Source organism: Octopus bimaculoides, chromosome 20 (genome assembly GCF_046866305.1).
Source record: "Octopus bimaculoides isolate indiv1 chromosome 20, ASM4686630v1, whole genome shotgun sequence".
NCBI lineage: Eukaryota > Metazoa > Mollusca > Cephalopoda > Octopoda > Octopodidae > Octopus > Octopus bimaculoides.
The window spans coordinates 8,121,468-8,143,967 of record NC_142947.1 but is presented as its reverse complement, the minus strand read 5'-3'; the positions used below and the strand labels follow the sequence as shown (position 1 = coordinate 8,143,967).

General features: G+C 35.9%; 1 protein-coding gene across 8 annotated transcripts in view; it reads left to right on the top strand.

Moving 5' to 3' along the window:
* The window catches only part of LOC106869839 (sodium channel protein 1 brain), a 313,255-nt gene that overhangs the window by 199,978 nt on the left and 90,777 nt on the right, over positions 1–22,500 (top strand). For all 8 annotated transcript variants that reach the window (XM_089337958.1, XM_089337956.1, XM_089337957.1 and 5 more), the window contains 2 exons: positions 3,680–3,824; positions 10,887–11,021. In XM_089337958.1, the coding sequence (XP_089194084.1) occupies positions 3,680–3,824; positions 10,887–11,021 (280 nt within the window). The remainder of the gene's footprint in view (positions 1–3,679; positions 3,825–10,886; positions 11,022–22,500) is intronic.

The following is a 22,500-nucleotide window of genomic DNA, read 5'->3' as shown; positions in this document are numbered from 1 at the left end:
GAGAACGATAGTGAACATGACTGCTGGCCTTTTCCAAGTGCCCCAAGACTGGTGGTATGGAGAGAGTATATATATGTAGATAGATAGAGAGAGAGAGAGAGAGAGAGAGAGAGAGAGAGAGAGAGAGAGAGAGAGAGAGAGAGAGAGAGAGAGAGAGAGAGAGAGAGAGAGAGAGAGAGAGAGAGAGAGACAGATGGTAGTTGCCTACTCTTTATGCAGAGTCTGATCACCTCTTGTACCTACACCTTTAGAACCATCATGGCGTCTGATGTGGCTTTTTAAACCAGACATTGTTTTGAAAAGACACCCACATAGATTGCATATCTGATTTGGACCACCAAGAGCTGCAGTTCAGTTCTGATCTTTGTGGATCTTAAAATGTCTTTTGAGGCCTCCATTAGATTTGAAGACCTTGTGGCATACACACACACACACGTGTGTGTGTGTGTGTGTGTGTGTGTGTGTGTGTGTGTGTGTGTATGCCATATGCCATATTCCATACTGACCACTAAATCCACTAGTTTTTTTTAATTTTATTTTCTCTTTCTTATTCTCTCTCTGTTTATTTCCTCGTATTCCTTTCTGTTGAAGAGTGTAGGCTTGAAATGTAAAAGACTTTCTCACCTTCCTGAATATCAAACTAATACACCTACTTGTTGTTTATACACTTGTCTTCGACTTTTGTTTTTCTGTATTAAAGTCAGTACTTGTACATAGACTACGTGCGTTTCATGGCTGAATTAGGACCATATAAAATCATAAGAAAATTTTACCCAAGTTCATTAGAACGGAAAAATGATTTTACTCCCAAAATCAGTCACTCTTCAGGTCAAATTCCTAAAAAAATACCTAAAAGCATTATAAGGAATAAGAATAAACATAAGAAATAAAATAAATAATATATAAAAGCAGACCAAACCTGTAAGGTAATCCCTAAGTTAACGGCATTAATATTAATATTATTATTACAAGCTAAAAATATTGAAATAGAGCATTATAGTGAACAAGGTTAAATCATTATGGAAGAAGTAGATAAATGTAAAAAACGTGTTAGTGTATAAAGTTAATAAAAAACGTATGTCAATATTGTTTAGAATAAGTTTAAAAAACATGACTTACCTGCCGGCAAGTTAGTGTAGATTAAACCGAAATAAGTGTACTTTAGCATTTATACTGAAAAGTTACGTGATAGATATGGCGTCCATTACCCAGTGATAAATATGTATTATATTTACCATAATAATAACGAAATTATCGAAAAAGAAGATCTACAATAAAAAGTATATCATTTACTGAAGATTTAAAATACTTAAAACCCTCAAATCTACACAGAATAATAATTATAACACGAGCGAAAATTATGTATTACGTAAATAATGCTATGAAACATTGTAAAAGAATGTACATATTATCGTTGAATAGTTTATAGTCCAAAGGTAGTTATTGATTCTAATTTTATACAATATTGTGATGTTTAAAGGGAATTTTAAAGCTAATTAGATGTATTTAACGCTACTAATCATAACTATAAGTTGGTAACTTTTCATAGGTTTAGTCATCTAAACTTGTTATATAAATAATTTAATTTATGTCTACATTTAATATTACGTTCATCGTGGGTGTTAATCAATTTTTTATTAGCTAATAATATCTCTTTAAATTTGTTTGTACATAATAAGCAGAATTTATTCTCTATTCTATACGATTTAGCCTTGCAAACTATTTCCCATTTTAACTCGTATTCTATTCTTTTTGATTTATGTTCCCAAATTTTTTTACTAAGGCCTCTATCAGTGTATAATCCTCTCATCATCATCCCTTTATACTATGGCCCTGCATCCTCATATACGCCACTTTATACATCACCACTGTGCCACAGCCCCTACACTCTGATCTACACCTCACCACTTTACCCAAGCCAATACATCATCATACACACCACTGCACATACACCACCTCCATACTACAGCTCATGCACATCGCTGTACATACACCACCTCTATGCCACAGCCTATACGCACACCTGCATCCATCACCTCTATACCACAATGCATCTACACCACTGTATATAGAGCACTTCTGCACCACAGCCCATACACACCACTGTATACACCCTTTCAATACCACAGCCCAGACTCATAACTGTATGCACACCACCCCCTATGCCCTCTACACTCCCAATACCTATCCCCACACCCCTTTCAAACTCATCAAATATATACAACAAAGTGTCTTCCCTGGTGATTCCCTTTTATTCAATAGTCTGGACAAACTCCAATAACTTTCTACTCAATAAACTTCAGGATGTAAGCTACTCACATTGTTGCTGTTGTTCTTGTGGCTGCTGCTGCTGCTGCTGTTGTTGTTGCTGGTGCTGTTGTCGCTGCTCCTGTTGTTGTTGTTGTTGTTGTGGCTGTTGCTGTCATTGTTCTTGTGCTTTGATATTTCTCTGTATGAGTAAATATATCTTTATATGTGTGTGCGAGCAGAGCATATGTGAGTTTGTGTGTGAACATGTCAGTGTGTTTATGCATGTGTATACATACATACATACATACATACATATATATATATATATATATATATAATATATCATGTTTGTAATTATGTAATTAAATATAAATCGCATAATAAAAGCCAAATTGAATGTTGCTACATGTCATTGTGTGTGTGTGTGTGTGTCTATGTGTGTGCATGTGTGTGTAAGTGTGTATGTGTGTGTGCAGGCACGCACACACATGTGCACACGTATGTAGTTGTTTGTGTGTGTGTATATGTAATATGTATAGGTGTATACACTGAGACCATACATGAAACAGATTCTCTTAAGTTCCCTGATAGTACCGTAGAGGTAGCTGATGGCTTCTGTTACCTAGGTGACTGAATTAGTGGTGAAATGGAGGTGGTCAATGGTAAGAGTGGGTGATGGGTGTCAGTAACAAGAGGCTGAGGAGAGAGGGAGTGAAGACTGGCAGTACAAAAGCGAGTCGTGGTTTAATGTTTTGAGAACTGCTTTCTTAGTTACACCTGTAAAAATTCTTTTCTACTCTAAGCACAAGGCCCAAAATTTTAGGGGAGGGGGCCAGTCGATTAGATCGACTCCAGTATGCAACTGGTACTTGATTTATCGACCCCATAAGAATGAAAGACAAAGTGAACCTTGGCGGAATTTGAACTCACAACATAAAGACAGATGAAAAACCACTTAGCCAGTGACACATAAAAGCACCCATTACACTCTCAGAGTGGTTGGCATTAGGAAAGGCATCCAGTCCTAGAAAACCATGCCAAATCAGACTGGAGTCTGGTGCATCCTTTCAGTTTACCAGCTCTGGTCAAACTGTCCAACCCATGCCAGCATGGACAATGGACATTAAATGATGATGATGATAACAGTTATATGTCTGTACTATTTTATTAAAACCAAAATAATTTCAAGAACTGTTACTTAAGGTTACATGTAACCATTACATGAAACTCTTGAGTACCAATTTAGGAAGGGTTTTTTTCCACTTTAATTGCTTACTTGTGTGTGTGTATATATATATATATATATATATATATATATTTATATTTATATATATTTGAATGCATATTAGGTGTGTGTTTATCTGTATAACTGATATGTGGATGTGTGTATAACAATGTTTTCTCCATGTTTTTTTTTTTTGTTTTAAAGGACTTGTCCCTCCAACTACACGTGTCTACCAGACATTGGAGGTAATCCCAATCATGGTTATACTAATTTCGACAACATAGGCTGGAGTATGCTGATTTCATTTCAGTTGCTTACTCAGGACTACTGGGAAGATGTATATAATAAGGTAAGGGACACAATGCTATATACATGCCATATATATATACATGCCATACCAGTTTCTTTTTCAGTCCATCTCTCTCTCTCTCTCTCTCTCTCTCTCACTCACAGTCTCTCTCTATCTCTCTTTCTATCTCTCTCTCTCTCTCTCTCTCTCTCTCTCTATCTCTGTTTCTTTCTCTGATGCAGTTTTTGGACCCATTGGGTCCCATAAAACCATCTGATACATGCCAGTATGGATCATGGACATAAACGGATGATGATGATGATGATGATGATGATGATGATGATGATGATGATGATGATGATGATGATGATGATGATGAGGAGGAGGAGGAGGAGGAGGAGGAGGAGGAGGAGGAGGAGGAGGAGGAGGAGGAGGAGGAGGAGGATAATGATGATTATATAATAGAATATGTGTAGACATTTAGACATTCAGAAGATGCTTTGCCACTTCACTAAACAAATATAAAAGAATGATAATATTCTTTATAATATATTTAAAGGATGATTAAATCAGCAATTATGAAATCAATTTGTCCATTATAGAACATGTGTCTCTCTTCACTGATGGTTCCAGGAGATGTGATTTCTGTATTGCACACAATCATGACATTCTATTATAGTTTTGTACAATTCGAACAAAAATCTGTAATGAGTGAATTTTTGCCAACAAATCCATTGTTAATTATAGAGAAATTCTCTACAAACAAAAACTAACAACCAGCTGGCTGAAATAGTTTGTTTCCCACGTAATGGATTTACTATACCATGGAAGATGGTCATATGAGAAAAAAAAACATTCATTCATTCATCAATCTTAAAACTTCATTAATAATAGCCAATTCCCTCGCTTTCCTATACACATAGTGTGTTCTATACATATGATACTGAAGACATGAAACCTTGAACAGATGAAAATATCACAAGGTCTGCATATAACAGTTGATCTGATGTGTACTTCACTGTGAGGTACAGTAAGTTATAGCATAGAAACTCACTATTGTCCCCATGTTTTAACTCTCTATCTCACTCTCACTCTCTCTCTCTCATTTTTTTTTTTTTTGCATTATATGTAACAACTGGTATTTCTTTCAACACATCTTTAACTAAAGGATCTTTCAGCTTTATAGATTGCCTTGAATCTCTAAATCCATCTAGATTTTATGCTGAGGTCACTGATTATTAGGCTTTGTTCAGCAATACATTCTTCAGTTCTTCATTAGAGAAAGATTCAGTATTCATAACCATCTTTCTGTCTGGTTTCTTTGTGAATATAAAGTCCATCTGGCCAGAATGGTCAGTGATTCAATATTTGACTTTTTCCTGAAGTTAGTATTATCAAAAGACCGTTTCTTAACTACAGCTTCCATGTACAGTGACATCACAATAGTGTTACCTAACAAGTCTAGTAAATACCCCAGCCATGTTAACAAAGTTACCTTTGTCATCAGGAAGAAGTTACTGAGATCATTAGGAAGAAGTTATTAAGATCATCATCATCTTTTTGCCCATCTATCAGTCCTCACTATGGTGCATGTACGAAGATCACTGTTATTGTCTTGTTGCCAAAGACTAATTCACACCTTAACCCTTTAGCCTTTAAACCATCTTTATCTGGCCCAAGCATTCTAACTGTTTTATGTTTAAACTTGCCAGATCCAGCCTCTCACACCTACTGTATAATGTCGTTCTAAAAATAAGCAATCACATCATCAAAATCATAAAGCTATGAGATAATGCATGATTAATTCAAAACAATCTAAATAAATAAGCATTTCATTTGACAGATTAATCTGAATGTTATAAGGGTTAATTAGTCTGTCACACACTCTGACTACGTCAATTGCTATCTATTTCTCTGCAACAATATACACACTCCATTAATTCAAGCATTGTTGGGCAACCAAAGGAATTCATACTGACACTTCTTGCCCTTGAGGCTCTCTGAAGAGGCTCTCCTCCATCTTACCTCTCATACACAGCTCACATCAACTCCTCCCCTCACTACACTAACACCTCGACAATCTGCTCTGGCTGACCTTTCATCTGACAACATTGAGGATAGTGGCTCTGGAGTTTTGTACCTAAAATGGAGGAAAGAATTTCCGCTGGGTTGTTTGATGTCTATTTTACACACACACACACACACACACACACACACACACATGCATGCACAAACACACACACACACACACATGCATGCACAAACACACATACATACATAAAAATACACACACACTTACACATAATCATCATCATCGTCATAAGTGCATACATACACGTATATACACACAAATATACTTGCAGGTGTTACATTATTAAAAGATAACAGGAAACAGAGACGCTATTGTTGTTGTTGATGTTGTTGCTACAACAGTATGGAAGAGTGTGATTAAACCTGCTCCTCTTCTAAAGTTCTTTAAGAATTTATATGCTTCCTACAGTGTAGCTGCAGTTGTGTTTCTGATGATTGGAGGCGAAATCTTTACATTTAGGAGGGAGGGCCAACACAAACAGATTTGGTTTAGTGAAGGCTTTGTTATCATCATAATTGATTACAACAACAGCAACAATAACAGCAATGGTTGTAACTATAATGTGCAAACCTGGATGTAGTTGCTCGACTTGTTAGAAATAGCAGTCAAATCTCTCTCAAATAACACTTTTGTATTGTGTTGAAAAAGAGTGGACACATTGTGTAGCAGTTGGGTCTCTTATAAAGAGGGAATGGTCATGACTGGAATGTCTCTGACGATAGCTTATTCAATCAGAGGTGACCTGGAGCTAAACAACAACTGCAGCAGCAGCGGTAGTAGTGGTGGTGGTGGTGGTGGTGGTGGTGGTGGTGGTGGTAGTGGTTGCAGTGGCGGTAGCAGTGGCGGTAGCAGTGGCGGTAGCAGTGGTGGTTGCTGTGGTGGCGGTGGTGGTGTTATTGGTAGTGGTGGCAGTGGTGTTGATGGTGGCAGTGGCAATAGTGGTGGTGGTGGTGCAGATAGTGCTGTTGGTAGTAGTAGCAGCAGCAGTCAATGTAACAACAGCAACATGAATAACAACAATGAATAACAATAGCAACAACAACAACAATAGCAGTAGTCATAGTAACAACTGCAACACCAACAACAGGAATAGTGAGCGTGTATTGCAGAGTTTTGTATGGTTGGCTGTTTTACTCTGTGTGTGTGTGTGTGGAGTTGAGAGCTATCCTCCCATTGGTGTCTGGCCTAAGTATATCTTGGTACTTTGGTAATATATCCAACATCACTACCATGGTAGGTAACCAGACAGTGAGCAAGGATATATACTAACATCTTAGTGGACTAAGTCAGATTTTGAGTTCAAATTTCACTGCTGTCATTGAGAGTTGTTTCTTAAACAAGACACTCAACATGCTTCTCTCTCTAAAAAATTCTTCTCTTTATGGTTGATGTGGAGAAGAGTCCTTTGGCTAACCACTGGTGAAACAGGAGCTAACTATGAACCCACATGCCATTAGATCTAATATTTAGACATGTTTACAGAATCCTTTCACCAACCACTTGCCAAATAGTAGCCATCTATGAACCTGCATGGAAGTGCATGGCTTAGTGGTTAGGGTGTTGGACTCATGGTCATAAGATCGTGGTTTCAATTCCTCGACTGAGCAATGAGTTGTGTTCTTTGTTTCACATTGCTCCAATCCACTCAGCTGGTAAAAATGCGTAATCCTGCAACAGACAAGCGTCCCATCCATTTCCAGAGAAACCAGGAAATCCATTTCCAGAGAAACCAGGGAACCAACCCTATATTCTTTACAGAGTAATGTGGACTAACCATGAACCTGCATGCCTATAAATCTAATATCTATTTTTAATTATCTTTTAATTTAGTTATTTTGTTAATTATTTTGCAATTTATACTGAGTTTTTCAATGAAGTTAGTCTAGTGTGAGAAGGCTGGCTCTTAGAATAACAAGTACAACTCATCTTTACCAGTTGAATGAACTGAAGCAACAAGAAATAAAGTGTCTCGCTCAAGGATAAAATACGCCACCAAGAATCAAACACATGACCTAATGATCATGGGACAAGTACCCTAACCACTAGCCATGCCCCTTCTCACACTCACATACATATAAATAGTCTTTTAATTGCATCAATTTACAATTGTTTCATCTGAATTCAATCTCAACTTTGCTATATTATGCAATAATATTGAAATGAAAGATACCAAATCAAACTCATTAAAATTATGTATAAAAGTACTCAATTTGTACTTTATCAACTCTAAAAGGATAAAAGGCAAAGTCAACCTTGACACCATTTGAACTCAGAATGTAAAGTCGGAAGAAATGCTGCTGAGCAGTTTATCTGGTGCAGTAACGATTCTGCCAGCTTGTCACCTTGATTGCTTTTACATATTACAAACAAAAGAAACCACTTCTTTCAATTAAACTGTCAGGTAGAAAAATGAATAAAAAATAACAGAAAAAGGAAAAAACAAGAAAAATTATTTTTTGTTTTCAGATGCTTTCATAAATTATTGGCTTTTTAACAAAGTGATCAAGGGGAGAAGCTGGTAGAATCACTACTGCACTGAATAAAAGGCTTAGCAATATTTATTCCAACTTTACATTTAGCAAAAAGATTCTCCTACAACTTTACATATCAGCAAAAGAATTTTTAATACCTAAATGAAATTATCATTTATATATATGTAAGGTAGTGAGCTGACAGAATCATTAGCAGTATTTCGTCAGCAGTTACATTCTGAGTTCAAAGTCCGCCAAGGTTGACTTTGCTTTTCATCCTTTTGGAGTTGATTAAATAAGTACCAGTTATGCACTGGGATCGATGCAATCAACTTAATCCTTTCCCCAAAATTTGAAACTTTGTGCTTCCAGTAGAAAGGATTATTTACTCGTGCCAACCTTTCCTCCATTGGACACTAAACTCTGCTTGCGAAGACCTGTTGGGGCAAGTGAAATCGAAATCAAACCAAATTCGATGACTGGCACCCATGCCAATGGAGCGCTAACAGCATCGTCCGAGCGTGATCATTGCCAGAGCAGTTGTCTGGCTTTCATGCTGGTGGCACGTAAATAGCACCATTTGAGCACGATTGTTACCAGCATTGCCTTACTGGCACGTGAAAAAACATTTGATATTCTGGCCAGGGGCTGGGTTTAAACCAGATACTCACAAACTCTTGCAATGTAAAGAAATGCTGAATCATGATCAGTTCTGATCCACAGTTGATTCTCACTGGAGACCAGGAGTCAACAGCAGTAAATCTTCCTCTAATACCTCCATCACTGCCTAAACAACAACTACGACTACTACTACAATTACTACTACTACTACTACTACTACTACTACTACTACTACTACTACAATTACTACTACTACTACTACTACTACTACTACTGCTGCTGCTGCTGCTACTGCTGCTGCTGCTGCTGCTACTACTACTACTACTATTACTACTACTACTACTACTACTACTGCTGCTGCTGCTGCTGCTGCTGCTGCTACTACTACTACTACTAGCCCAATCATCTTTGACCCTTCAGTTAGGCTACTAACTGCGTATCTATGTACCAAATCTGTTGGTGGTTATCCACTCTCCTAAAGTACACATTGGCAAGAATCACGTTGTTGTTGTTGTTGTTGATGGTGGTAGCGTTGGTGGCGGTGGGGGGGGGGGGGGGGGTAGTGGTGGTAGTGGTGGTGGGAGAGGTTCACCAAATCTGTTTGTGGTGATCCTCTCCACTAAATTACACATTGGCAGGAGACATTGAGTAAAGTAAAGAAAGTCTGCTGGAAGGTTGCCTGAAGGAGATCTCTATTACCTAAGGTGGTGGTGGTGGGGGGGGGCAGTGGAAGTGATGACTGCGGTGGTAGAGGTGGGAGGAAGAGGTGAACAGACCAAACAAGTTTTCAAAACATTTGACTAAAGAGGTGGTAGGCATGGCTAGAGGTTGGACGGAAAATAAACATTTTTGATTAAAGAGGAAACCCAAACAAACAAACAACGAAATCAATAAAAACAACAACAACAGTAACAACATCATGAGCCAACAGGGGCACCTCAACACAGGCACTGAATATATGCTAGAAATAGCAGATTTAAGTATCCCTTCAACAAACAGGAAGGATATGAGCCAATGAGATGACCCCTCTCTCAGAAACTGGAGAACCTCTGTGTTAAGGGCTGGAGAGGAACTCGTGCCCAAATTTAAGTGTGAAACCCCTATTGACAAACTCCCTATGAAATAGATAGATTTAATTCTTCACACTAAAACAATATATATAATTATAAATTTGTTAAAAATTAATAATTAATTAATTTTTTTCAACACAGATGTGCCCCACCCCACAAAGGTATTTATGTACTTGCTAGTTATCCCTGGGTTCTCTAACTCTATGTGGTCTTGTTTACAATTATCACATGGTGCTAAGACAAGGTGACCCAGACACACCCATGCACACACACACACACACATACATACACATGCAAACACTCTCGTGCATTCACAGATATACGCATGTGTATATTTGTGATAATAATTACTGTTGTTACAACTGCTCACAGAAGGCAGTGAGCTGGCAGACCCATTAGCACACCAGGCAAAATACTTAGCAGCATTTCATCTATCCTTATGTTCTGAGTTCAAATCCCACCAAAGTCAACTTTGCCTTTCATCCTTTCGGGGTCAATAAATTAAATACCAGTGAAAAACTAGGGTTGATGTAATTGACTAGTTCCCTTCCCACAAATCTCAGGCCTTGTACCTTTAGTAGAAGTGATTATTACTACTCACAGTTATTTCCATCATCTCAACAGCCAGTCAAAAATGGGGCTTTCGAATGATATTGAAACATGGCTGACTCCTGATCCACAAGGTTCACATCTAGAACTAATGACAGATACCACACGCTCAATCTTAGAAGAGTAAAGCCTATTTATGGCCAATCGTTTCCAATCTTCTGTATTCAACAATCTTACCAGTTCAATAACCAGAATTACTACAGTATCCTCTCATGTGTTGCAGGAATTCTCCAAGACATTTTTGTTGTATATTTGACAGGTCATACGTGCCCACAGTCCTTGGACAGTCATCTACTTCATCGTCATCAATTTCTTTGGTTCCTTGTACCTCATGAATCTTATGTTAGCTGTTGTTGCAAGTGCCTACGAACTGGAAGTCAAGAATACCGGGAAAGTAAGTAAAAACTCTATGCCAATGCTTTGCAATGTTTACCATTGTCTTCTTCCAGTTTTTCTTCCTTGTTTGATTTCTAGTCAGCCACCTGGCATTAGTTACACAGACAGAGTTACTAGATCGTATTTACCATATTCCATATTGTGCATGATTGATATAGTTCTAACCATCACACCCTTTCTCTCTCTCTTAACTTCACACAAGCACACATACATGCACATACACAAGCACACATACACGCACATACACACATTCACACAAACACACACACACACACTCATATGCTTTTTTTTAATGTACTTTGATTTGCATGATGACATGGAAAAGGAAAGAGAATGGTACACAGAGAAATTATATTGGAGACATGGCGTCTGTTGGAATTTCTAGAAGAATATGAAATGCCAGTAAATTGCTTCTTGACAAATAGAAGTTAGTTTTATTATAATTTGTTGATTTACTGATGGACACTGTAGATTACAAATATGTGTGTGTGTGTGTGTGCATATATATATGTATATATATATATATATATATATATATATATATATATATATATCATCATAAATATACAGGGATTAGCAATTGAGTTGCTTCTCCAACATACTGAAAATTTAGAAATAGCAGTCAAAGAACTACTGATTCCAAACTACAAATTTTTCTCTAAAGCGGATGGCGATATTTATGGCACAGACACTTTCAAATTTATCAGAATATTTGGGCTGAAGATTGGAATAGTGAAATTTCCATTCACTTAACCATGAAACGATTCGTATCCCATTAACTAAAGGCTTGGTTTGTTTACGCTTTTCCCTCCGTTTTTTTTGTTCTATGTGTGCCATAAATATCGCCATCCGCTTTAGAGAAAAATTTGTAGTTTGGAATCAGTAGTTCTTTGACTGCTATTTCTAAATTTTCAGTATGTTGGAGAAGCAACTCAATTGCTAATCCCTGTATATTTATGATGATAAATAGTTTTACCGATAAAGGTTTTTTTCATACTGAACTACTTGGCAAAATTGTTAATTATTAATTCTATTATTAATTGACGATTCTCTGCCCTTATTCTTGTATATATATATATATATATATATATATATATATATATATATATATATATATATGCATATATCTACACATATATATGTATATATGTATATATAAAGATATATGTACATATATATATATATATATATATGTATATATATATATATATATATATATATATATATATATATATATATATATATATATATATATATATATATATATATATATACACGTGTGCAAGTGTGTATTATTGTTTGCCTTTATGTTGAGTTAAAATAAAATAAAATTAACATTAAAATGAAGAGTTACTGAATACTTTTTGTTGAGTACAGTCCAATGAAGGATAGAAGGTCAAACCTTCCAAGTCACTGTCACTCCTCTTCTTGTAAAAGAGAGAGAGGTAGGGAGGAGGGAGAGAGAATGCAATAAATGTGTGTGCGTGTGCATGTGTGTGTTTACATAGAAAAGAAAAGAAAGCATGAGTGTTTCTGTATAAGATGTAAATAACTCCATCTTACATACATTTCATTTATGTAAGATGATTATTGGTTACAAAATGTAGAATTATAAATTTACATAATCCCCACTTGTTGCCAATTCATCAGAGATGTCATCATCATCATATTCATCATCACCATCATCATCATGTGTAATCAATAAATGTAATATTCTTGGAAAGAACATGTAACAAGAGTAGTATTGAAATGGGAGATGCTTATACATATATATATATATATATATATGTAGATACACACCTGTATATGTATGTATTTAGATGTATATTTGTATATAGATGATTATGTATGTAGATATATATGTACATATATAAATATATGTTTATGCATGTGTGTGTGTATATATATATATATATATATATATATATATATATATATATATAAAAGAGAGAGATTCTTTCTGTTTGTTTGTTTGTCCAGCAAAATGAAACTAAATGGTTCAGGGGAAGCTATTATGCTTTTTTTATATATATAAAATTGAAATGTTGTCTCTTTCTTTCTCCAGCAAAATGAAAGTACTTAGTTTGGGGGAAGCTATTATGCTATTGCCTAATTTGTCTCAACAAAATCTGTGCAATGATACAACACTAATTGTGCACAAACATATGCATTGAGGCAAATATTCTCACTGTTTGTGGTAAAGGTGACACCACCTTCATTTCTTGCATGCCAGTCATATCATCTAGTGTCCCATTCCAATTGAAGCCATTACAGTATGTGTGTATATATATATGTGTAAGTATATGTATATATGTATTTGTATGTGTATATGTATATATATGTGTGTGTGTATATGTGTGTGTATATACACACAAATACATATATATACATATACACATACAAATATATAATATATGTATGTATACATACACACACACACTATTATAGTATGCCGACTCCTCCCACTCCATAGCAAAGTGTTTTATGTATTACATGGATAAAACGTTCAATTATTTTATCTATTACAATGATAAAGTAATTAAGGAAGTCAGAGTCTAGGATGGGATAATTGACATTAGGCTAGATATTGACAATTCAACAGTGCCATTGATCTATGTAGGTGAGTGTGTGTGTGTGCGTGTGTTTGCTTGCATGCGTGCCTGCGTTTGTGTGTGTGTGTGTGCATGTGTATATATATATATATATATATATATATGTACATGAATCTGTATGTGTCCATGTGTTTGCATATGTATGCATGTATATATATATATATATATATATACATACATGCATATAGACAGATAGATTGTGATATATGCATATATATGTGTGTGTGTGTATGTATGTGTGTATACATATATATATATATATATATATATATATATATATATATATATATATATATATATATATGAGTGGCTGCATGGTAAGTAGCTTGCTTACCAACCGCATGGTTCCGGGTTCAGTCCCACTGCATGGCACCTTGAGCAAGTGTCTTCTACTATAGCCTCGGGCCAACCAAAGCCTTGTGAGTGGATTTGGTAGACAGAAACTGAAAGAAGTCAGTTGCATATATGTGTGTGTGTATATATATATATATGCATGTATGTGTATATACATATATATATATATATATATATATATATATATGTGTGTGTGTGTGTGTGTGTGTGTGTATGTATATGTATGTGTGTGTGTGTCTGTGTTTGTACCCCCCCCCCAACATCGCTTCACACCCAATGCTGGTGTGTTTACGACCCCGTAACTTAGCAGTTACGCATTTATATGTGTGTATATAAATTTCCAAAATTTACTTATATATATTTATGTGTAAACACACATGCATTTGAATGTACGCATATGCTTTTACCTACAATCCAAATACGCCCACTCCAACTCTGTGAACCATTTCTATGTAAAAATCACAAACTCTAATTCAAAAGACATTTCAAGTTTAGGTAAGAATTCTAAAATTTTGTATTTCTCATTGTTTTAACAATTTCTCCTAAAATATTCTACCATTTTCTCTGCATGAAATATAAGAACCCTCCCCTTCAAGAAAATCTAAATGGGACTGAGTGGTTGACATATAGAATAAAGGAACCAAAACCCTAAATTTAAACCCAGACATTGACATTTCATTGTCCTCTTTACAGATACTACAACACTCTAAATCAAAGTGGGTTATTTATACATACATATGAGGGGGTGCCGGAAAGTTTCTGGCTTTGGGTAAAAGAATATAAAGGAGGATCAGTTAATTATGATTATATTGAACATATTCCCCTCCCAGATTCACACACTCATTGTAGCAGTCCTTCAGATTCTCTAAGCTCTGTAAAAGAACATGGAAGTTTGGACCTCCAGCCAAGCTTTTTGCAATATCTTTAAACCCAGGAATTTTACAGCACTCCCTCATAGATACAGACAGCAGTCTCACGCACACACACACACACACACACACACAGATATATGCATATACATACGTGTGTGTGTGTGTGTGTGTGTTTGTCCCTCACCACCACTTGACAACTGGTGGTGGTGTGTTTATGTCCCCATAACTTAGCATTTCAGCGAAAGAGACCAACAGAATGAGTACTAGGCTAAAAAAAAAAAAGTCCTAAGTCAATCTGTTCGACTAAAACCAAATGACTGAAACAAGTAAAAGAGGAAAGATAAAAGATAATCCAGGCAATGGATTTGTGGAATTGTAAGAATGTCAGACCAAGTTCATTGTGGTGTTTGTTGCAGCTTTTGTATTCTGCATTCAAATCCTATTATGACCAACTGATATAGCAGACTTCACCTGTAGCCCTGTTTAACATCACTACCTGGCATCTTGGTTGCTTTTAGCAGAATCTACTCTGTAGCAAGCATTCAGGTCAGGTCTCTATTTTGAGAAAATCTTTCTTTCTCCTTCCCATTAGTTTCAGAGGACCTCTAAAGGATCGTTGGCACAGCCTCCACGCTGACCAAAAAGATAAAATTAAAATTTTGATTGAACCAACTTGGGAGAAGAAGAATGGTGTTTTCCCATGATTAAAATACATTAGTCCTAATACCTCACGCTTCAACTACATTCAGAAGCATTGGTGTTACAGCCTCACCATTCTGCTACATTCTCAAACATTGGTATTAATGCCCTCATTCTACATTCCCAAACTTTGATATTAAAGCCACACCTTCTTATTACATTCATTAACACTGGTAGTTATACCACACCCTTCTACTACATTCACAAACATTGGTATTAATATCCCTTTCCTACTAATTTGCATGCATTGGTATTAAAGCCACACCTTCCTATTACATTCACAAACATTGGTAGTAATGCCACACCCTCCTGTTACATTCACAAACATTCTCAAAGACCAAGTAGATTATCAATGTTACATCATGTTTCAACCAATTTTCTACCAGACCACTCTCTCCCATTCTGCATGCTACATTTTGGAATGATTCTTTACTTTAAAAAATCCAGTCTGTAATGAATTATTATTATTATTATTATTATTATTATTATTATTATTATTATTATTATTATTATTATCACACAATGAGAAGAGCAATGATGTAGCATGTCATAAAAACACAAATTGACTTCTTCATAGAACTGAACAATATTTTGGCAGAATGTCTGTCTGTCTTCAGGCTCAAAATAAGACAAGAATAATGAAACATGAGAAATACACTGAAATATAGAAATTCAAAATCTCGACTGGACTATCTCATGTTCCTCGCTGTTTCTTTCCTTTTCTTTCATTCTATTTCCTTTCTTTCTTTTTTCTTACATATTTTTGTCCAGAAAGTAATGCAAGATAATCCAGCTGAAATTTTGAATTTCTGCAAATTTTCTTCATTTTTCATTTATCATTATTCTTGTTATATTTTAGGCAGCAAGGTGGCAGAGCCATTAGCACACTGGGCAAAATACTTAGCAGTATTTCATCTGTTCGCACATTCTGAGTTCAAATTCTGCCGCCTTCGCCTTTTATCCTTTCAGAATCGATAAAGCAAGTACCAGTTGAACACTAGGGTCAATGTAATTGATTTATCCCCTCCCCCAAGATTGCTGGCTTTGTGCAAAAAATATGAAACCAATATTCTTGTCATTTTTTGAACCCAAAGAAGACAGACACACTCTGAAAATACTGTTCAATTCAATGAACAATGTCAATCCGTATTTTATTTCATATCGCATCATGTGCGTTTAATTGTATATTTAACTTCAACAAGAGACTTCATAAATTATTATCCTTATTATTATTATTATTATTATTATTATTATTATTATTATTATTATTATCATCGTCATTATTATTTTTATTATTATTATCCTTATTAATATTATTATTATCATTATTGTTATCATTTTTATTATTATTATTACTATTATTATTATTATTATTATTATTATTATTATTATTATTATTATTATTATTATTATTATTATTATCATATCTATTTTTTTCCAATTGTGTTAGTCTACTAGTCATTGTGTTGCCTTTGAAAGCCAACTGAACTGGTCCCAATCACAAGTCCCAAAAGCATTCCATTATTGTTATCATTAATAATAATTTATTACTTCAAAATGTCATTGTTATTAACAACTTTCCAGAACTTTCTCTTTTTCTAAACATTTTTATTCCATAAACATATTCTTTCTATCCTTCTTTATTATTTCTCTTCTCATGTTTCGTTCATATTTAACGATTCGTCACAACAAAACAAATTAATGATTGTCTCGCAGCTTCTCTGATGGGATCAGTCTTTAATAAATAATAATAATAATAATAATAATAATAATAATAACAATAATAATAATAATAATAATAATAATAATAATAATAATAGTTGTTGTTGTTGTTGTTGTTGTTGTTATTATTATTATTATTATTATTATTATTATTATCATTATTATTATTATTATTATTATTATTATCATTATTATTATTATTATTATTATTATTATTATTATTATTATTATTATTATCGTCATTTATTTCAATTTCTCAATCAGTTTTTGATATTTTTGTCATTCCTTGTGGTTAATAGAAAAAGCATTATTATTATTATTATTATTATTATTATTATTATTATTATTATTACTTTGTCTTGTTTTTCTTTCTTTTTTCATCTTCTTCATACTCTACTTCTTTCGGTTTTAGTCTTCTTTCTTTTCTTTTCTTCTTCCTCTTCATGCTTCTCCTTCTTTGTCGTATCCTTCCCCTACTTCTAACTTCCCCAAGCCCACTATATCTCTCCCTTTCACTATCCCCTACACACACACCACACAACCCGGCCAGAAATCCCATTGATCTAAAAGTGGACACTCAAAGTAAGACGAATCTTAGAATACTTTGCAAGCTGTAAGGAGTTTCTTTCAAATATCAGAAAATCATATGCATAGCACCAGCAGCAACAGCAGCAGTAGTAGTAGTAGCAGCAGCAGCAGCAGCAGCAGCAGTAGCAGCAGCAGTAGTAGTAGTAGTAGTAGTAGTAGTAGTAGTAGTAGTAGTAGTAGCAGCAGCAGCAGCATGTTCTCATTAGTGTTTCAGTGACATCAAAAGGAAATGTGTGTCTACTTTGTCAGGTAACTGTATTCGATGTATTTATTGCAGGGTTTCAGTAAGGATACATAAACACACTAGTGGGTCAATGGAGAGGGAATAAATTCCTTGACAAGGCATGGGTTGTGCTATACTACATTTAAATATGGACCAACTTGGTTTAAAGTAGTCTTTCTTGAGTAATAAGGATCAGTGGCTTAACACACATTAACAGAGTGATTCTTTGATGGCAACAATATAATATACTGTTTTTTTTGTTGATCAGTGCTTCAGGCCATTGTAATTTATGCAGTTTCTTGTGGGGACAAAGAGGGCAATTACAAGCTCCAAATGAGTAAGTGGGGGTCTCTATCAGATGCCCTATGTGATGTTGAAGAAGTTGTTCCCTTGCACCCAGAGTCTCCAGGCAAAGCAGGATAGAGAGGTAAATTTTTCCTTGTCTTTGCACCTGGAGGAGTGCATGTGTTGTGTATATCTATCTTTGAATGCATTGGCTGTTAGGCCTGTACACTCTCTTGAGATGCAGTTGACTGATGTAAGGGTGGCTTTATAAACCACAGCTTTTGAGTGGCAGGATCCATTCAGTGGACTGTTAGTGTGCTTTTAACAGTTACAGGGTGAGGGATGAAAATGGGGAATTTTGTAGATGTGTGTGTGTGTGTGTGCTTTGTTGTATCATGCAAAGTTAGAAGTGATGGTGGCCTTGCCATGGGATTAATGTAATATGTTATTGGCTGAGAAAGTTTGTACTCATGTGGATTAGCCAATGATTAGCATTCTTTATTGGATATATATTCCAATTGCAAAGAAGGCAATGTCCAGTATTTCATCTACTAATGTTATTGTTATTGCTCATTGTTTCCCTACTATACAACAAAAACTATCTCTGTTATTATTCACACCACCCTACTTTATACTAGAACTGTATCACTACAAACAGCACTGATTACTTAATTCCATACAAAGTTTCGTACCATTTTCTGTATTAGCTTATGTCTTTGTCTAAAACCCTTTTTTCTGTCTACCATGTTATAGCCAAGATAACAAAAATCTGTGACAATAACATGTTGATCTCTTTAGAGAGAATATCATTGTGGGCTTCAAAACTCATATCAATTGCTCTGAACTATCAAGTATTTATCATTTCATCCGCCTAGCTCATGTCTGATTCAGTTCTCTTTTACTTAAACTACTATTAGTTTTTTATATACTAATCTATATATATATATATATATATATATATATATATATATATATATATATATATATATATATATATATGTATGTATATATATAGATATACATACACACCCATGTAACAATCTATAATAACTAGATCTCTCATACCTACCTCTTGATCTGTTTCTTTCTCATGTCACATTTAGTCATCCTACCACCTCTCACCTCACCCTTTCAACACGTCCTTGGCTCTTCCTCCTCTTCAGCCTCTCATTCTATTCTAACCATTTTCCTTCATCTTTCAGTGGGAACGACGTTTCATGTCTGTTTATGCCTATAGAGGCCAAATGGTAAACTTTACATTTTGTTTATATACCGCTACCTGCCCAGCTACTCATCAATCCCCATTCTGCCTCCTCTTCATCCATCATTGTGTTCAATTCTACCCACTGTACAACCGCCGTCCCTATTGCTTACTAAAACATTCAACCATCCACCCATCCACCCATACGGTGTAGCATCACTCCTTCCTTTCAAACCTTGCTTACAACCTTCAGGGCCAGGGTTGGGATGGGGGAACTTCGTGTCAGGGGTGGGGAGAAGAGAAACCTCTTTCAATCGACAAGGCTTTACACATGCACACACACATATATATACACACATATATACATATGCACAAGCATACACACACATACGCATTCACACATATGCACATGTACATTCACATATATATATGTGTGCACATATATGCACATACTCGTGCATAATGCACACACTTGCATACATACACATAAATGCACACACACATAAACACCCAAATACATACACTTATGCACAAACACACATATGTATGTACACATTCATACACACATGCATGCGTACAACACACATACATACTCACACATACATACTAACACAAATAGACATATACATACGCACACAAACATACAAACACACATACATGCATACCTCACATACAAACTCACATATACACATACATATCAAACACCATCATCATCATCATCATCATCATCATCATCATCATTTTGCATCCATTCTTTTTCCATGTTTGCAAGGGTTGGGCAGGGGTCTCCTCCAACACAGTGCTTCACCATTTATTGTTGCCCCTTGTCATCTTCGTAAGCTTCAACATCCTATGGGCAACATGTTTTTTTTTGTTTTGTTTTGTTTTGTGTTGTTTTGCTGGGTGACCGACCATCCTATCACTGACCCCTCAACAGCATGGCCTGGGTGTCTTTGACAGTGTCATTGGCCCCATCTCCTCTACAGTCTTTCAGCTTTTATTCAATGTCACTGTTGTCCTAAATGCATCACCTTCAAGTCAGATCACATAGACCCCTGTCTCTTTAGTGCAACAAGGATCAGAGATCTTAATAAGTGCTATGGGTTTGTTTAGAGAGCCCCCAACAACCTAAACATGTTGCCATGACTACAAATTGAGGAGCTGCATCTCTCTCCAAAATATAGTGGTGGTGGTATTAGTTGTAGTGGTAGTGATTGTTGTTTTGTTGTGATAAGGGTGGCGGTTGTGGTTGCAATTGTTGCTGTTGTAGTTGTAATCTTTGTAGATGTATAGGCATGGTGGTGGTTGGTGGGGTTACTTGATGTATTTGTGTTGTAAGGTGACAACAGCAACAACAACAACTGGAAATGATAAATCATATAGCTGAAAGAAATTTTGGTGAAAAGAGAAGGGAGGTGGGAGGGGAGGGTGGGAAGAGGGTTGAGGAGGAGGGTTGAGGAGGAAGATGACAGAGAAAGATGGGGGTTGCGGAGGGAGGTAATGGAGGGAGGTAATGGAGGAAGAAGGGAGTTGAGGAGGAGGTGATGGAAGAAGGGGTGAAAGAAGAGAAGGAGGACGGTGTAGGAGGAAAAGGAGTAAGAAGAACAAGGAGGAGGAGGTGATGGAGGAAGAAAAAGAAGAAGGAGGACAAGGAGGAGGACAAGGAGGAGGACAAGGAGGAGGACAAGGAGGAGGACAAAGAGGAGGACAAGGAGGAGGACAAGGAGGAGGACAAGGAGGAGGACAAGGAGGAGGAGGAGGTGTGATAGTGTTAGTGGTGGTGGTCGTGGTAGGAGGTGGAGAGGAAAGAGCGGACAATATGACTGACTCGTAGTTTGTGGAATTTGGGCCAATTGCCAAAATTGTGATTGGATGTTGAAAATGTGACATATTGAGTTTGAAGTGTTATGACAGAAAGGCCTGGAAATCTAATTCATCTTATATTGGCCTGTAAACAAAGATTGGACTCTTCTTCCTCCAAACATGTAAACAAAGACCAAACACTCCTTTCTCTAAGTACATAAACAAATCCTGAGAAATTAATTCCCTAATTTTTCTGAAATAATCTCCCCTTTTATTTGAGAGTTGCTATCAACTACTACTTGGATTTGTTGGATGCTTTCAGTTACAGAATGTTTGTATCCAGAAATCAGAGCGTCAATCTATAAAATCTTCATCAAAATTCTTGCCAGTGGCCCACTTGAGTTATGTCCCTTTGCTTATTTCTATTTACATAATTGAAGTTCTGATTATTGGTCTTAGCATACTTTGAAATCCCTAACATACGTAAGAGCTTAACTGTTCACCTTCAGTTATGTTTAAATAAACGAACTGCCAAGAATAGTAGGAGCTGTTTCAATGTCTTGTACAAAAGTACATCCCAAGTTTCCCTTATCATCATACAATAAAACAGATGGTTTTTACTCCCTGGCACAACACAAACACGCATGTGCACACACGTTTAATGTGTTGTGTTACTCCCCAAACACATTGTTCACATTTAAGACACTGCCACAATACATTTAGACTCTGGGACTGTTACTCTCCTCCATTCGTATTTCTGGATATGAAGTGACCCTACATTTCAAATAGAATGACTCTGTGACATCAGTTCTAATCCAACTTGCACTCAGCATTGTAACCAGTTGGTAGTGACTTCACATTAACATACACATAGGCACAGGAGTGGCTGTGTGGTAAGTATCTTGCTTACCAACCACATGGTTCCAGGTTCAGTGCCACTGCATGGTACCTTGGGCAAGTGTCTTCTGCTATAGCCTCGGGCCAACCAAAGCCTTGTGAGGGGATTTGGTAAACGGAAGCTGAAAGAAGCCCATCATATATATATATATGTATATATATATATTTATATATGTATATATATATATATATGTGTGTGTGTGTGTGTGTGTTTGTCCCCC